The 19,586-nt window shown below is 43.6% G+C and overlaps 1 protein-coding gene across 4 annotated transcripts in view; it reads right to left on the minus strand.

The window, feature by feature from the left end:
- The window catches only part of VTI1A (vesicle transport through interaction with t-SNAREs 1A), a 226,960-nt gene that overhangs the window by 205,624 nt on the left and 1,750 nt on the right, over window positions 1–19,586 (minus strand). For all 4 annotated transcript variants that reach the window (XM_072129290.1, XM_072129288.1, XM_072129289.1 and 1 more), the window contains exon 3: window positions 14,422–14,532. In XM_072129290.1, coding sequence (XP_071985391.1) covers window positions 14,422–14,532 — 111 coding nt within the window. The remainder of the gene's footprint in view (window positions 1–14,421; window positions 14,533–19,586) is intronic.

The following is a 19,586-nucleotide window of genomic DNA, read 5'->3' on the forward strand; positions in this document are numbered from 1 at the left end:
TAATATTCATAATCTACTATAATACTGCCCCTATGTACAAGAATATAACTGCCATAATACTGCCCCCTATGTACAGGAATATAACTACTATACTGCCCCCTATGTACAAGAATATAACTACTATAATACTGCCCCCTATGTACAGGAATATAACTACTATAATACTGCCCCCTATGTACAAGAATATAACTACTATAATACTGCCCCCTATGTACAGGAGTAAAACTACTATAATACTGCTCCCTATGTACAAGAATATAACTACTATAATACTGCTCCCTATGTACAAGAATATAACTACTATAATACTGCCCCCTATGTACAAGAATATAACTACTATAATACTGCCCCCTATGTACAGGAATATAACTACTATAATACTGCCCCCTATGTACAAGAATATAACTACTATAATACTGCCCCCTATGTACAGGAATATAACTACTATAATACTGCCCCCCATGTACAAGAATATAACTACTATAATACTGTCCCCTATGTACAAGAATATAACTACTATAATACTGCCCCCTATGTACAAGAATATAACTACTATAATACTGCCCCCTATGTACAAGAATATAACTACTATAATACTGCCCCCTATGTACAAGAATATAACTACTATAATACTGCCCCCTATGTACAAGAATATAACTACTATAATACTGCCCCCTATGTACAAGAATATAACTACTATAATACTGCCCCCTATGTACAAGAATATAACTACTATAATACTGCCCCCTATGTACAGGAATATAACTACTATAATACTGCCCCCCATGTACAAGAATATAACTACTATAATACTGTCCCCTATGTACAAGAATATAACTACTATAATACTGCCCCCTATGTACAAGAATATAACTACTATAATACTGCCCCCTATGTACAAGAATATAACTACTATAATACTGCCCCCTATGTACAAGAATATAACTACTATAATACTGCCCCCTATGTACAAGAATATAACTACTATAATACTGCCCCCTATGTACAAGAATATAACTACTATAATACTGCCCCCTATGTACAAGAATATAACTACTATAATACTGCCCCCTATGTACAGGAATATAACTACTATAATACTGCCCCCTATGTACAAGAATATAACTACTATAATACTGTCCCCTATGTACAAGAATATAACTACTATAATACTGCCCCCCATGTACAAGAACATAACTACTATAATACTGCCCCCCATGTACAAGAACATAACTACTATAATACTGCCCCCCATGTACAAGAACATAACTACTATAATACTGCCCCCTATGTACAAGACCATAACTACTATAATACTGCCCCCTATGTAAAAGAATATAACTATCATAATACTGTCCACTATGTACAGGAATCTAACTACTATAATACTGCCCCCTATATACAAGAATATAACTACCATAATACTGTCCCCTATGTACAAGAACATAACTACTATAATACTGCCCCCTATATACAAGAATATAACTACTATAATACTGCCCCCCATGTACAAGAACATAACTACTATAATACTGCACCCTATGTACAAGAATATAACTACTATAATACTGCCCCCCATGTACAAGAACATAACTACTATAATACTGCCCCCTATGTACAAGAATATAACTACTATAATACTGCCCCCTATGTACAAGAATATAACTAGTATAATACTGCCCCCTATGTACAGGAATATAACTACTATAATACTGCCCCCTATGTACAAGAATATAACTACTATAATACTGCCCCCTATGTACAAGAATATAACTACTATAATACTGTCCCCTATGTACAAGAATATAACTAGTATAATACTGCTCCCCTATGTACAGGAATATAACTACTATAATACTGCCCCCTATGTACAAGAATATAACTACTATAATACTGCCCCCTATGTACAGGAATATAACTACTATAATACTGCCCCCTATGTACAAGAATATAACTACTATAACACTGCTCCTATGTACAAGAATATAACTACTATAACACTGCTCCTATGTACAAGATGACAGAACACAACAGTGCAGGGACAATACAGAACACTAGCTGCAGAGAACACAGAGCACAGCAGAACTTCTCTCTAGGGTTAGTATTTTTTTAATACAAATATATCGTTATTAAGTTTTTAATAAATATCCAACAGTCTTAAAATTGGGTGCTGAACGGTAGGATTTAGGCAGATCCCAATAACTGTAAAGCTATGCTCATAGATATCCCTCCAAAATGATGTTATCCTAGGGGGAAAACCATATAATGTGTAGAAAATCCGGCCCGGTCAGAGATTCCAGTTATCTGAGAAATAAGTCCTGGCCCAAGAAGGGGCTGATATCAGTCCCATCATTCCCTCCTTGTGAACTGGGTTTTAACTTAATAGCCCTTTACTATATCCTCATAAACTCATGAACAATTGTGCAAACTGGGTGTGTATTTATTACTGTTTGCAGAGAACACAGAGCACAACAGTGTGAGGATACGCCCCCAATATGTGTCCTCAGTTTTTTTTTTACTTATGCACCACAACAGAGATACAAACATGAATGCAGGAAAGCGAGCACTAAATCCCTCCCCCTGTGCAGCGTGTAAATGGCGCATAGACAAGGTATGACACGGCGCACATTCACTATTACGCGAAGTCACGTAAAACAATTATCTATACACAGGTCTGGTCATTGAGTACAATCCCACGGGGGGCAGTTATATAGGGTCGCATCTAAGGTAATCGCAGAGGGCCCAGGGCACCTCATAGATTTTCCTGCAGATACTATTCAGTCCGTGTAAAGGGATGTATTACATGTTCTATCCCTTGTGTCATAAGGAAGTGGCTTATCCATTGTCTCCATTTTTTAGCTTGTAGGCTCTAATTTCGATGTTTCATTGCGTTCTAGGATCATTACGGCCTTGACCGGTTCTAGAACATAATGTAGTGCGAGTTCTTCCTCTTGTAACCAGTAACGGAGGATAATGCGTTACCACAATACTGACAACATGGGACAGCTGGGGTAAATGAGTGTCCTGTGCAGCACCTCTGCCTCTTCCTTGCAGATCCTCTCCAGGTCCCTCAGGTTGGATGGTGAATGTTGGCGGAGGCCATTTTCAGGTCTCTCCAGAGATTGGGTTTAGGTCTGGGCTCTGGTTGGGCCGCTCAGGAAGGGTCACAGAGATGTTTTGATTATTGCTTTGTTATTTTTGCCATGTGCTTAGGGTCATGGTCTTGTTGGAAGGTTCGGCCCAGTCTGAGGTCCAAAGCATCTGGAAGAGGTTTTTCTCCAGGATATCTCTGTGCTTGGTCACATTCATCTTTCCTTCCATTACACCCAGTGGTCCAGTCCCTGCCCCCATAGAATGATGCTGCCCCCCATGTGTCACTGCTGGGATTGTATTTGGCCGGTGATGAGTGGCACTTGGTTTTCTCCACCGCTTAGAATTAACACCGAAAAGTTCAGAGAATCTTATTCCTCACAGTCCAGGATCCTCCATGTGTTTTGCACACTGTATGCAGCTTACATATGTCTTGCACGGAGGAGAAGCTTCCAGACTCTGCCATAAGCCCCAACTGATGGAGGCTGCAGTGATAGGTGACTCCCATCTCCCTTCTGCATCTCTGGAGCTCAACCACAGTGATCTTGGGGTTCTTCTTTACCTTTACCTTCTCCCACAATTGCTTAGTCTACCTGGACAGCCAGGTCAAGCATGAGTTGTGGTCATACCAAACTGCTTCCAAATAAGGATTATGGAGGCCACTGTGCTCTTAGAAACCTTGATTGCTGCAGAAATTCTTTTGTAGCCTTGGCCAGATCCGTGGCTTTCCAAAATTCTGTCTCTGAGCTCCTTGGGCAGTGCCTTAGACCTCATGATTCTCATGTGTACTGACATCCAGTGTGAGAGTAATGTTCTCTTCTTTGTTCTCCGGCTGTATCCGGATCTCGTGTACGGCTTTTTTTTTTTTTTTTTTTTTTTTAAGTCTCTACAGTATATACCAGAAGTGTATCTGTATGTGTGTAATGATGTTTCTTACAAAGAAAAACAGTTTGAATGTTTTCCGACTAATTAAAATGATCTGATTTATAATAAGCAAAAAAAAAAAAAAAAAAAAAAGATGATACCAATTGGCTGTAATAAAACAAAGAGTGAAAATTTTAAAGGAGAATACTTTCCATACCCACTGTATATTCATATATCACAGTCCTGCTGCTACTAACAACATGCCCAAATGTCTGATTACACATCTCTCCTGGGAAAATACCATCACTGGCAGCAGAGAGCACAGCAGTGTGAGGATACTCCTCGAAGGAATTTGAAGAAACAACATCTCAGGTCTCTCTACATCTTCTCTTTCTCCATTACCAGCAGCAGAGCAGTTGATTTGCAATGTAATTTGCATGAGCAGGATGATGGCGGTACCTTCCACTAGTCAGTATCAGGCAGCATCTGCTCTCGCTCTATGTAGCGGTGGGGAGATGTGTGATACATGTTATAGGGGCAGGGTATATATATATATCTATACAGTGTATACATATGATAGCGGTAACATTCCACTAGTCCGTATTATCAGGCAGCATCTGCTCTCGCTCTATGTAGCGGTGGGGAGATGTATGATACATGTTATAGGAGCAGGGTACATATATCTATACATTATATACATATGATGGCGGTAACCTTCCACTAGTCCGTATTATCAGGCAGCATCTGCTCTCGCTCTATGTAGCGGTGGGGAGATGCGTGATACATGTTATAGGGGCAGGGTACACATATATATATATATTTATCTCTACAGTGGATACATATGATAGCGGTAACATTCCACTAGTCCGTATTATCAGGCAGCATCTGCTCTCGCTCTATGTAGCGGTGGGGAGATGTATGATACATGTTATAGGAGCAGGGTACATATATCTATACATTATATACATATGATGGCGGTAACCTTCCACTAGTCCGTATTATCAGGCAGCATCTGCTCTCGCTCTATGTAGCGGTGGGGAGATGCGTGATACATGTTATAGGGGCAGGGTACACATATATATATATATTTATCTCTACAGTGGATACATATGATAGCGGTAACATTCCACTAGTCCGTATTATCAGGCAGCATCTGCTCTCGCTCTATGTAGCGCTGGGGAGATGTGTGATACATGTTATAGGAGCAGGGTATATATATATATATATCTATACAGTGTATACATATGATAGCAGTAACATTCCACTAGTCCGTATTATCAGGCAGCATCTGCTCTCGCTCTATGTAGCGGTGGGGAGATTTGTGATACATGTTATAGGGGCAGGGTACACATATATATATATATATATATATATCTATACAGTGTATACATATGATAGCGGTAACATTCCACTAGTCCGTATTATCAGGCAGCATCTGCTCTCGCTCTATGTAGCGGTGGGGAGATGTATGATACATGTTATAGGGGCAGGGTACACACATATATATATATATCTATACAGTGTATACATATGATAGCAGTAACATTCCACTAGTCCGTATTATCAGGCAGCATCTGCTCTCGCTCTATGTAGCGGTGGGGAGATTTGTGATACATGTTATAGGGGCAGGGTACACATATATATATATCTATACAGTGTATACATATGATGGCGGTAACATTCCACTAGTCCGTATTATCAGGCAGCATCTGCTCTCGCTCTATGTAGCGGTGGGGAGATGTGCACGATACATGTTATAGGAGCAGGGTACATATATATATATATCTATACAGTGTATACCTATGATGGCGGTAACATTCCACTAGTCAGTATCAGGCAGCATCTGCTCTCGCTCTATGTAGCGGTGGGGAGATGTGTGATACATGTTATAGGGGCAGGGTACATATATATATATATATCTATACATTATATACATATGATGGCGGTAACATTCCACTAGTCCGTATTATCAGGCAGCATCTGCTCTCGCTCTATGTAGCGGTGGGGAGATGTGTGATACATGTTATAGGGGCAGGGTACATATATATATATATCTATACATTATATACATATGATGGCGGTAACATTCCACTAGCCAGTATCAGGCAGCATCCGCTCTCGCTCTATGTAGCGGTGGGGAGATGTGTGATACATGTTATAGGGGCAGGATACATATATATATATATATATCTATACAGTGTATACATATGATAGCAGTAACATTCCACTAGTCCGTATTATCAGGCAGCATCTGCTCTCGCTCTATGTAGCGGTGGGGAGATGTGTGATACATGTTATAGGAGCAGGGTATATATATATATATATATATATATATCTATACAGTGTATACATATGATAGCGGTAACATTCCACTAGTCCGTATTATCAGGCAGCATCTGCTCTCGCTCTATGTAGCGGTGGGGAGATGCGTGATACATGTTATAGGGGCAGGGTACACACATATATATATATCTATACAGTGTATACATATGATGGCGGTAACATTCCACTAGTCCGTATTATCATGCAGCATCTGCTCTCGCTCTATGTAGCGGTGGGGAGATGTGTGATACATGTTATAGGGGCAGGGTACATATATATATCTATACAGTGTATACATATGATAGCGGTAACATTCCACTAGTCCGTATTATCAGGCAGCATCTGCTCTCGCTCTATGTAGCGGTGGGGAGATGCGTGATACATGTTATAGGGGCAGGGTACACACATATATATATATCTATACAGTGTATACATATGATGGCGGTAACATTCCACTAGTCCGTATTATCATGCAGCATCTGCTCTCGCTCTATGTAGCGGTGGGGAGATGTGTGATACATGTTATAGGGGCAGGGTACACATATATCTATACAGTGTATACATATGATAGCGGTAACATTCCACTAGTCCGTATTATCAGGCAGCATCTGCTCTCGCTCTATGTAGCGGTGGGGAGATGTGTGATACATTTTGCAGGTGAGATGTCAGAGGACAAGAGCCGTAATACTGGAGCAAAACAGGGAAAAATGTGAAATTCATGGGAAGGTAATGGGGAGAAAACAATGAAAACAATCCTCTGTGTTCCTATTTAAAGCGGCTCGCTCAATGCTATATGCATACAGCTAGAGGCAAGCTGGAAACCAGCCAGGTCCTGGCTGCCAGCAAAAATTTTGTCACCTCCTTTGAACATCTGAAGTATGTTTACCCAATAGATTTCATTAAATTACACTTCCATTAGGAAGCATACAATGTTGATACTCATCTCGGAGATAAAAGGGATCGCTAAGAGGCATGTCATCCGGCTACCCGGCTGATTGCTATTTCTAGGCCAATCAAGGATCTACGCCAGAACAATACCAGGTTAAAAAAAAAAAAGCACATCTCCCAGGGGGCCCCGCGCTCCGAGGCTACAGTCCCATTACCGAAATGAGCTTATCATTAATGACAGTGCTTATACAGCGCCTTATTCTAATACAACTAAACGCGCCGGATTTGGGTCATTAGCTGGATTTTTCTCAGCGTATAGAAAAACTTTTAAAGGGGAGTCGCCACCGCCGCGCCAGATTCCTCGCCATATGTTCAGCCTGTCCGCCGATGAGAGAACAAGACAAAAAGAAAAGTGTTGACGGAGCAGAAGTTAACATGGAGATTTCTGGCTGCGGAGTCCCACTTTATATCCGTCTTCTTGCTGGCGGGAGAGAAGTTTTGGAGATTACGAGTCTTACAGGGGTTAAGCGACTAAATTACCATGAAAGAATACAATTAAAAATTACCGCCGCTCCGTAATCACATAATCCCTCTACTGGGAGCCCGGCATCGAGATGGGAAAAGGGGAAAGAAAAAAAAATACAGAAAAAAGAATCTTGTAAAAATCCACCTCGGGGGGAAACATTGCGCAGCCGTCGCCGGAATGGGAATTCTCCGATAATTGAGATTTTAATAAAGTAGAAGCTGCTCTTTTCTGGTGGATTAAGATGCGCTCACCTGTTAGGGAGTAATTACCTGGACGCACGACAGCGCCCACCCCAAAAATTAATAAGACCCCTGTATGTCAGTGCGCCCCCAGACATACAGACATAAGATCTGCAGAATAAACCCCCAACACAATAATGGGAAGGAAACAGATAATGGAGATTTGTAATGAGATCACAATGTATTTTGTTAGTAGCAGCAGAACTGTGAAATATGGATTTATATCCTTGTATTGTAGCTTATCCAAATACACTGGGGGGGGGGGGGGTGTCCTCACACTGCTGTGCTCTGTGCCTTCAGCAGGCAGTGGTACGTTTTTTCGAGAAATATGAAATCAGACCTCTGTTCATGTTGCTAGTATCAGCAGGACTGTGAGATATGTGAGATATTCCAGGATTGTAGCTGGAATCCAAGTGCACTGCGGGTGTATCCTAACACTGCTATGTTCCATGCAGACAGTGTTAGGTATTGTCCCCGGAGAGATGTGTAATCAGACCTTTGTGTTTGTTGTTTGTAGCAGCAGGACTGTGATGTACAGATTTATATTCCAGGATTGTAGTGCAACGGGGGCATATCCTCACACTGCTGTGCTCTGAACTACTCCATAGGCGCATACATGTTCTATGACAGGTTGCATTTTCCCCTGGCGGTGAGATTTCTGGACTAACTTTATACTTAGAAGGTTCTTGCATTCTCCTTCATGTGTCAGGAGATCAGAATTTGAAATCAGAACTACCCAGACTGATACAATATAACAAACCCTCAGTCTTGATAATTCTTTGCCAAAATATTTACATATCCATCTACAACATTACATCTCCTGAACTTGACTGCACCATTAAAGGGGTGATCCGGAACACTAAAAGGGATATTCGAAGTCCGCAATTATGTTTAGGATTCATGTTCGTAAACTGATAAGGCTCGCCCAGTCCTTGCTACACGTGGGATGACAGAGGCCCTGACCAGAGAAGAGGATAACCCACTGGTGGGGGGGCAGCAGGAGGGGGTGCTATAACACAGCTCCGCTATCATGCCCACGGTCTGCATGTGTGATCGCTCTCCTTAGACTGACACCTCAATTTGCTCAGTCACTTGTTCTGAGTGCATGTACGAGCCCCTCTCCGGCTCTGTCACTCCATGTTATCGCCTTTCATCAGCCCTGAATACAAGATGTTTCATTTATGAGGCCGAGCTAATAGTGAGAAGTGACAATCACATGTCACCGCCTCAACGGCGCCACCAAACATGGACACAGGCTTCCCCGTCCTTATTACTCCCGGCCTGTCAGCCGCGCTCCATATCCCTCTCTCCTGCCATCAATGTCACTTACCCCCATCCTGCACAATTTACTCAGATTTTACCTAAAATATATACATAATATATAAAATATATAAACACACATACAGGCGGTCCCCCACTTAAGAACACTCGAGTTACCATTCTAAAATATACAATTCCGACTTACATACAAATTCAACTTAAGAACAAACCTAAAGAACCTAACCCGGAGACTGAGATAGATAGATCTAAACGATTCCATAACTGGCAGCTGCACCGCTGCCTCATCTAGCGCCAAGAAAATCAATTACTTAGGGTTTGAGACACATAAGGAAAGTAAAATCCAGAATAATTATTACTGTAACCCTATAATATTGGAACATTTTTCCTTCTCGTGGAATAAATTTTGATTTTTATTCCCTTTTTTTTTTTAAACTTAAACTAAGATTTCCTTTTATAAATATTATGTTTAAGGGACATCATGTATAGAAAATCTGTCTTCATGTAACTTTATTAGAAAATTTGGATTAAAGGAATGTTTAGAATTTTGCTCTAATTTATCCCCTTTCTCTCCAAACAGCATATGAGGGGCAGGGGTCTCATATCTGGTACACCCCCTAAAAAGTAAGAGCCACCTCTCGTTTACAGGCCTCTGACATCATATGCGTCAATCACATGGCCTGCTAATAGCTAACTCCGATTAAAGAGAGCTGCAATACCAAAGACAGCCACTATATAATGTATGGCACTGTGCTTGGTGAGATACTGTGACACCTAACTGACCGCTGCAGACCGATTCCTGGGCTTTCGGATGCCCTCCACCACCACCACCAACCTCCACCCTCTTGCTCCAATGCAATATTTTGTGCTCCTGTATTAACCCTCTACGGCAGGGGTAGGGAACCTATGGCTCGGGAGCCAGATATGGCTCTTATGTTGGCTGCATCTGGCTCTCAGACAGATCTTTAATAAATAGCGATGCTGTGTGTCTCTTAGACCGATCGCTGGACACAGCGATGTTGCCACTGCCTATGTCCTTTGTACGACCCAGGCGCCATTGCCGCCATCGTCTAAGCCTGAGTCAAAGAGAAGAGCGTGTGCGTGTGCTGTGGCTAGCTGTCTAATGGGAGCGTGTGCTGTGGCTAGCTGTCTAATGGGAGCGTGTGCTGTGGCTAGCTGTCTAATGGGAGCGTGTGCTGTGGCTAGCTGTCTAATGGGAGCGTGTGCTGTGGCTAGCTGTCTTATGGGAGCGTGTGCTGTGGCTAGCTGTCTAATGGGAGCGTGTGCTGTGGCTAGCTGTCTAATGGGAGCGTGTGCTGTGGCTAGCTGTCTAATGGGAGCGTGTGCTGTGGCTAGCTGTCTACTTGGGAGCGTGTGCTGTGGCTAGCTGTCTACTTGGGGGCGTGTGCTGTGGCTAGCTGTCTACTTGGGGGCGTGTGCTGTGGCTAGCTGTCTACTTGGGGGCGTGTGCTGTGGCTAGCTGTCTACTTGGGGGCGTGTGCTGTGGCTAGCTGTCTACTTGGGGGCGTGTGCTGTGGCTAGCTGTCTACTTGGGGGCGTGTGCTGTGGCTAGCTGTCTACTTGGGGGCGTGTGCTGTGGCTAGCTGTCTACTTGGGGGCGTGTGCTGTGGCTAGCTGTCTACTTGGGGGCGTGTGCTGTGGCTAGCTGTCTACTTGGGGGCGTGTGCTGTGGCTAGCTGTCTACTTGGGGGCGTGTGCTGTGGCTAGCTGTCTACTTGGGGGCATGTGCTGGAATAATCCTTTCTACTGGGAGGCATGTGCGTATGGTACGGCTCTTACAAAATAACATTTTAAAATATGTGGCGTTCATGGCTCTCTCAACCAAAAAGGTTCCTGACCCCTGCTCTACGGGATCATTTTGGCCCCACAGTAGTTTCACTGGCCCCATATGGAATACAAGCAAATTTATTTTGTAGAAATATGGGGCGGTTTTTCGTTCTGTCTGATCCCCAGTAATTTTATATATGTCACCCATCTTATGGGTAGATCATCAATATATAAATAAGAACCTGAGAAGCGCTCTTGTCTAATTGCAAAAACTAAACTTATAATGTCATTTAGGCCACAAGTAATTCCCATGGGTGACGTGACTGGCGAGGTCCGAGTCTCCATGCACCTCGTACGCCGTAGATTACACCGTTATCGCTGAAGAGCAGGACACAATCCGGGAAATCCATTCATTACCATCACACGCGTTCACCAATCCGCTCACAATGAGACATTTCATCTTCCCAAATGCCACAATCCTAATCTGACGCCGCTCATTTAGAAATCGCTGCAGATTTAAGCCTAAAATAAAAACCGGCATCAAGAAAGAAAAAAAAAAAAACACATCAACAAACAGCTGGGAAGACAATTTGACGATCTGGATGTATTCTGGCTTATCCCCCTACTCAGGGTCCACTGGATCTCTTTAATAGGCTGACAGTTGCATTGGGATGGTTAATAAAACATTCAACACCATGTCTTCAGCCAATATAGGAATGCAAATCCCACCAGAAATATATAATTCATCAGACAGTAATATTTAGTCATAGCCAAATAATAATACTGCACATGAAAAATACAAAAAAAGGGGAGAAAAAGCCCAAGAAAAAACACCAACAGTGCCACCTAGAGGCCGGCTCGGAGCATCAACGCTGCTTATCCTCTGTACAGATACATTGTAACAATATAATAATATTTACCATTAGAGATACATAGTATTACAGGTATAATACCATTTACTTACACAGGTATATTGTAAGAATAGTAACTTATACAGCTACAGAGTAATAAGGTAACGATAAGATCTACTATTAGAGATTCATTGTATGGAGATTATGATAAATGTATCTTAGTAAATGGTAATCATGTAAGAGGTCTATTTACTTACATAGATACACTGTAACAATGAATGGTAAGATTTACTTAAATAGATAAACATTGTAACAATACTTCTACATAGTAATCCTACAGGATTGTTAATCTGCTGAATCCTCACCCCTTGTGTATTAAAAGGGATTTAGAAAGAAAAATCACATAAAGCAGGAAGGGAATGTGGTAACATAATAACCCTTTTCTCGCCTGTATAATCTCAGGCCGCTCCAGTGGTCCCTGATTATCCCTTCTCTCCGCTCCTGCAGTCATGGCATGCTGTACATAGGTGACCACTGAGGCTGGTGACTGAGTGCAGCCATCATTGCAGGACTGGGAAGAAGCACCTAAATTACAGATTCATTAAAGCCATTTAGCATAATGAATCTGTCAGCAGGCGTGGCCACATAGACTGCAGCCAGTGTTGCGTATTGTTCCTGGTGAAATGTGTAACCAGACCTCACACTGCTGTGCTCTGTGCTCCCTGCAGCCAGTGGTATGTATTGTCCCTTGAGAGTTGTGTAATCATATCTTTTTATGTATGTTGTTAGTAGCAGTGGGACTGTGATATATGGATTTATATTCCAGGATGGTAACTTCCCCAAGTTCTTTGGGGAAGAGGGGGGCATGTCCTCACACTGCTGTGCTCTATGATCTATGCAGCCAGTGCTGGGTAATGTCCCTGGAGAAATATGTAATCAGAGCTTTGTGTATGTTGTTAGGAGCAGCAGGCCTGTAAAATTTAATTTATATTCTAGGATTGGAGCTTCTCTAAGTACACTGGGGGTGTGTCCTCACACTGCTGTCCTCTGGCCTCTCTGACGCTAGTGGTAGGTATTGTTCCTGAGGAGATGTGTAGTCAGACCTCACACTGCTGTGCTCTGTGCTCTCTGCAGCCAGTGTTATGTAATGTCCCTGGAGAGATGTGTTATCGGACCTCACACTGCTGTGCTCTCTGCAGCCAGTGTTATGTATTGTCCCTGGAGAGATGTGTAATCATACATTTGTGTATGTGGCTGCAGGACTATGATATAAAGATTTATATTCCATGATTGTAGCGTATACAAGTGCACTATAGGCGTTTCCTCACACTGCTGTGTTCTCTGCAGCCCGTGTTAGGTATTTTCCCTGGAGAGATTTGTCATTAGACCTTTGTGTATATTGTTAGTAGCAGCAGCACTGTGATATATGGATTAATATTCAGGGATTGTAACTTTTCCATGTGTACAAGGGGTGTGTCCTCACACTGCTGTGCTCTGTGCTCTCTGCAGCCAGTGGTAGGTATTGTGTAATGAGCCCCGTGTATGTTGGTAGTAGTAGCAGGACTTACATGCGGATTTATTTTCCCTGGATGGTAGTAGTAGCAGGACTTACATGCGGATTTATTTTCCCTGGATGGTAGTAGTAGCAGGACTTACATGCGGATTTATTTTCCCTGGATGGAGCTTCTGTGTAATCCTTTGTGTACACTGAATAAATATGGATTTATAAACACGAGGCGACAAACATCTTTACACTTTTGTCTATTTACTGGAATTTTGAAGTGTCTGCCGCCTAAACATGGACAAGTAATCTTAAAAGGATGATGCGGGGTGGATACATTATTCAGTGTTGGCCCCAGGTGATGTATAAATAAGGAGGAGCTAATACTTACCTCTGTCATCACCTCTGGTCTCAGTGGAGACGTTGGGAATGACGGTGGCACCTGCTAATAGGTTGTAGTGGCAGTGTGTGGACATGCCACCACCAAGCCTCCGTATAACAGGGACGGCGCCGGGTGAAGCTGTGTTTGCACCACCTGATTGGCCCTGAGGTGTTAGGTAGCACTAAGCACTAGAATGTCTGCAGAGTGTTCCCTTAGCGATGCTCTGCAGGAGCGCTGCCAGGGGAAAGCCATATCAAGCTTGTGCTATACTGAGCCGACAGTCCGTGTAAAAGTCCTGCCCTTTTCAGGGAATGTGGTATCTCCTGATAGAGCCGCAGGAATGGAGTCCTATTATTCAGAGAGGTCTTCATACAATAATATATACATAATACATATATAATAAAGAAATAATGTAAAACGCTGAAATGGTCAATTCTATTTTGTATCTGGGACCATGGTTCATGCAATCTGCTCCAAGAAAATCACATGGAATGGACACCACGTGACTGTAGGAGCTGACTACATAGGGTTGGTTTGTAGTCTGTAACCATGGAGACGAACAATTCTATAGAGGAGCGATTTACTTTTCATAAAAAGACTATAGAATTATAACAATGAGGTTTAGAATAATATAGAAGTAATATGTATGTAAATAAATGGAGGATACAACAGGAAGTAACGTGTTTACTCACAAAATCGGTCTCCAGCTTCCCCATCTCCTGCTTGTAGCTCCTCATGCGGTTGCTGTACATCCCTCGGCTCTGAGCCGGGATCTCCCGAACCTCTAGATCCATCTGCTCCAGCTGCCGAGACACAAATAGTCAGGTGAGAAGAGATCTGCTTTACGGCAGCTGCCTACATGTCCCATACTATATATCCCCTCCATATGTCCCGTACAATGTACCCCCCCCCCATATGTCCCATACAATGTACCCCCCCCCATATGTCCCATACAATGTACCCCCCCCATATGTCCCATACAATGTGCCCCCCCCCCATATGTCCCATACAATGTGCCCCCCCATATGTCCCATACAATGTACCCCCCCCATATGTCCCATACAATGTACCCCCCCCATATGTCCCATACAATGTACCCCCCCCCATATGTCCCATACAATGTACCCCCCCCCATATGTCCCATACAATGTACCCCCCCCATATGTCCCATACAATGTGCCCCCCCCCCATATGTCCCATACAATGTGCCCCCCCCCATATGTCCCATACAATGTGCCCCCCATATGTCCCATACAATGTGCCCCCCCATATGTCCCATACAATGTGCCCCCCCATATGTCCCATACAATGTGCCCCCCCATATGTCCCATACAATGTGCCCCCCCATATGTCCCATACAATGTGCCCCCCCATATGTCCCATACAATGTGCCCCCCCATATGTCCCATACAATGTGCCCCCCCATATGTCCCATACAATGTGCCCCCCCATATGTCCCATACAATGTGCCCCCCCCATATGTCCCATACAATGTACCCCCCCCATATGTCCCATACAATGTACCCCCCCCCATATGTCCCATACAATGTACCCCCCCCCATATGTCCCATACAATGTACCCCCCCCATATGTCCCATACAATGTACCCCCCCCATATGTCCCATACAATGTACCCCCCCATATGTCCCATACAATGTACCCCCCCCCATATGTCCCATACAATGTACCCCCCCATATGTCCCATACAATGTACCCCCCCCCCATATGTCCCATACAATGTACCCCCCCGTATGTCCCATACTATATGCCCCCCCATGTATTACATTATATACTGTATGACTTCTCTATTGTCTCTAGCCTTTAGCTGGGCCTAGGGATATTCCCATTTTAGCAAATAAATGTTATTGTTTGTGTGATGAAAATGTATCCAGTTTTCCAATATACTTTCTGTAGCAATTCCTCAGGGTTTTCAGATCTCTGCTTGCTGTCATTCTATAGGAAACTTCATTCTTTACTTCCAGTGGACAGAAATCTGACCATGGTCACACAGGTACATGACTCGTTAGTGTCATAGAGATTAATCAGAGCCGTGTGATATAACGAGTCGTGCACCTGTGTGACCATGGTCAGATCCCTGTCAACTGACAATAAACAATGAAGCTTCCTGAATAAAGAAAGCAAGCAGAGATCTAGAAAACCATGAGGAATTGATACAGAAAGTATATTGGAAAACTGTATAACTTTTCGTTATATAACAATAACATTTATTTTCCTGAAATGGGAACACCCCTTTGATTCATGGTTTATAATGGGAGACACCTACAAGATGAACTAATTTTCTAAATTCTTGAGATACACTTTAAAAGGACATCTACCACCAGGATGAAGGATTGTTAACCCAGCACACAGACTGGTGTGTGCCCCCTCTGGCAGGATCTGCTCTTCTTTTAGGTTCTTATGCCCTCCTTTTTAACAAAAAAATGCATTAAACATTATGCAAATTAGCCTTTGGGGCTCCAGGCTCCATTATCACCTATAGAGTCTGGAGCTCCTTAGGCTCGTTTGTATAATTTTAAAAGCCTTTTTTTAGTAAAAACCAGGGAATAAGAAGATAATAGAAGAGCAGATCCTGCCAGAGGGGGAACCAACCAGCAAGTCAGTGTGCTTGGTTTACAATCCTTCATCCTGGTGGTAGATTTCCTTTAAACTTCTCACTGCTGTTTGTTTGCTCCAATGTATCCGGTCATCTGTCAGATAAACACATCAGCAGAACACAGTCTCCTGTTCTGAGGGTTTGCTACAATGTATCAGTCTGTAGGCCTGAATGTTTAGCTCACATGGTACTGCCTAGGTTGGATGCTATTGTGACAAGCGCTTTGATGTGAGAACAAAGCATTGGGTCAGGACAGGATTCACTATAAACTCCTGATTCACTGACAGCAAACAGAGACCTTGAAAGATTTGGTGAATTGAAGCAAAATGGAGAGAATTTATTGACACACTTGTGCAAATGACTTTCACTACTTTTATCAAGACCTTTTTTTTTTTTTTTTTTTGCACCTTTCCAACCTGTCCAAATAAGGGGACGTGGCGAAACTTGAAGGTGATGGGCCCCAGTGCAAAGTCTGTGCCAGGCTCCCAGCTATAATGTATGGTGTATAGTACTAGTCTTCTCATATGGGAAAGTGACACCTTATGGGCCCCTAAGCCTCATGGGCCCTGGAGCGACCTCAACCTCTGCACCCCCTCAAGTTAGGCCCCTGCCAATAACGGGGTGTGACAGAACCCAAGACCTGCTGCTAGCCCTCCTATGTCTTACATGTAGGCAGTATTATGTGGTATTAATGCTGACATGCGAGGCACAGGTGGCGGCACACATCGGGTCGGTGTCACACCCACACACCTGTGACATCAGTGCAGGAATAGCAGCTGTGCACAGACAAAAGGCGAAAGATCCTGACCCTAGCGTCAAACATGTCTGCTGCCCACACAATGCGGCTGTGCTCCTGGAGTGGTAGAACGGTGTGTGCCCACTCATAGATGCCAAGTCAATCACTCCAGCCAACAAGGGACATCTCCCATTCAGGCAAGGTCCAAACTCTGTCCTTTCAGATTCCTGAATGGTCTAGGACTCTGTGATGTTTTCTGGAGAGGCTGTCCTGGATGGGGGCCATGTTGTTATTTTACTAGAAGGAATTTCTGCCCCTCATCCTGACTCCATGGGACCCCTTTACCACTGCCAAGCAGAACCCAAGATCCTGGTTATGAAACTACATTGGAACAGGATAGGCGACAATTTTTTGACAAAAAATGGAAACAATTATTTAAAGATGAAGAGATTTGTGCAGCTTCTTTTAGTAGCCACTACACAGTGATAGTTAAAGAAATTCTACCATCAAAATCCATCATGATAAAGGGGACACCGTGGGAATCGTCTTACATATGCTATCCATGGTCTCCTTTCTTCTAAAACCAACTTTTAAAATTGTCTTGGGGGGGGGTGTTACAAAAGCTTCACAGGCCGTTACACTGTGAAGGAACACTTCAACCTCCCACTGTGAGATGAAACTTCCTCTGCTGTAGTGAGATTAGATCAGGCAGAGGATGGGGGAAGAGCTGCGGAAATGCAGTGTAACAGCCTGTGAAGCTACGGCCCGAACGGGCTCTGGGAACACCCCCATAGTCTCTCAGACTCATTAGCATATTTGTAAAAATTTATTTTAGAAAGAAGGAGGCTGTAAGAAATATAAGAAGATTCCCACAGTCACAATTCCCGGATCTATGAGTAAGTGCCCCTGGATTATCAGGCTTGACTAAGATGGTAGATTCCTTAACTACAACTCCCATCGTAGAGTTTACAGTTCCCACTTGGAACCCCCACAACCAGAAAATACAGTGGGCATTGCTGAGATTCATTACAGATCAGCTTCTGTTCAAGAGAATGGATCTGATCTGCAGTACCTTGGCCTGGCCACTACACCAAGAGCAGAGCCGTCTGAGTGTATCCTTAGTCTATGTTCTAGAAGATTCACGGGGATGTTGGGTGACAGACCCCAGCATTCTCTTACCTCATCAATACCTTCAATGTATGAGACAACTCAGCAAAGAGCACAAAAAAGCATCACAACTCTGGCGGATGACTGCAGTCATAGAACCCCCGCACCCAGCATCCACTACAGAAGATGAGCGCCGGGGTGTAGCATGGAAGGGGTTAAGTATTGGAGTGACACTTGGACATATCCGATCGCTCATCTTCCCTGGTGCAGGCCTCTGCCTCTGTAAATCCCAGATAGCCAATACAGTGCACACTACATAGTGCCCCTCCTCCTAGAGGACAACCTCTACACTGCATTTTTACATTCGGGGGAAAACGAGCCCTATATCACTTTATGAGGAACATTTCACGGATGGAGGAGCCGTCTGAGGGACAGATTCCAATATTTAGCATATAATGTCATGAAATGACCACAAAGGACCTCCTGACCCTATCGATGCCCAGTATCAGGCAGATAAGAGGTTACTCTGGCCATACACAGCAGACAGATGCGCTGGGGAGCAGAAGGTGAAGGGAGAGTGTAATAGAGAGCCCAAATGTAGGTGTGGACTGGGACTGAGACAAAGAAAACCAGCAATGCAGAGTCTTGGGATTTAGCCCTACAACATCCAGTAAGTTATGAAAGTGGAAATTCCCTACAGTAGCAAAGCTTTATCACAGGCAGCGACAGAACACGCTGGGAGACATCCCGCTCCCCAAGTCGTACCCGCTCTGCTCCTGGAGCTGATGACTGGTTCATACAGCAGCATATTTATTACATTATTTTATTCTGTTCCCTTATAAAGAATATCTAGACCCTTGTACAAACTGTTATACCTCACGTGTCACCCCCTCATCCTCATAGACTGTAAGCTCCTGTGCCTCCCCTCATCCTCATAGACTGTAAGCTCTTATGTCACCCCTTCATCCTCATAGACTGTAAGCTCGTGTCCCCCCTCATCCTCATAGACTGTAAGCTCTTGTGTCACCCCCTCATCCTCATAGACTGTAAGCTCGTGTCCCCCCTCATCCTCATAGACTGTAAGCTCTTGTGTCACCCCCTCATCCTCATAGACTGTAAGCTCTTGTGTCCCACCCTCCTCCTCATAGACTGTAAGCTCTTGTGTCCCACCCTCCTCCTCATAGACTGTAAGCTCTTGTGTCACCCCCTCATCCTCATAGACTGTAAGCTCGTGTGTCACCCCCTCATCCTCATAGACTGTAAGCTCGTGTCCCCCCCTCATCCTCATAGACTGTAAGCTCGTGTCCCCCCTCATCCTCATAGACTGTAAGCTCGTGTCCCCCCTCATCCTCATAGACTGTAAGCTCTTGTGTCACCCCCTCATCCTCATAGACTGTAAG

The sequence above is a fragment of the Engystomops pustulosus genome, chromosome 11 (assembly GCF_040894005.1).
Source record: "Engystomops pustulosus chromosome 11, aEngPut4.maternal, whole genome shotgun sequence".
In the NCBI taxonomy this organism is placed as follows: domain Eukaryota; kingdom Metazoa; phylum Chordata; class Amphibia; order Anura; family Leptodactylidae; genus Engystomops; species Engystomops pustulosus.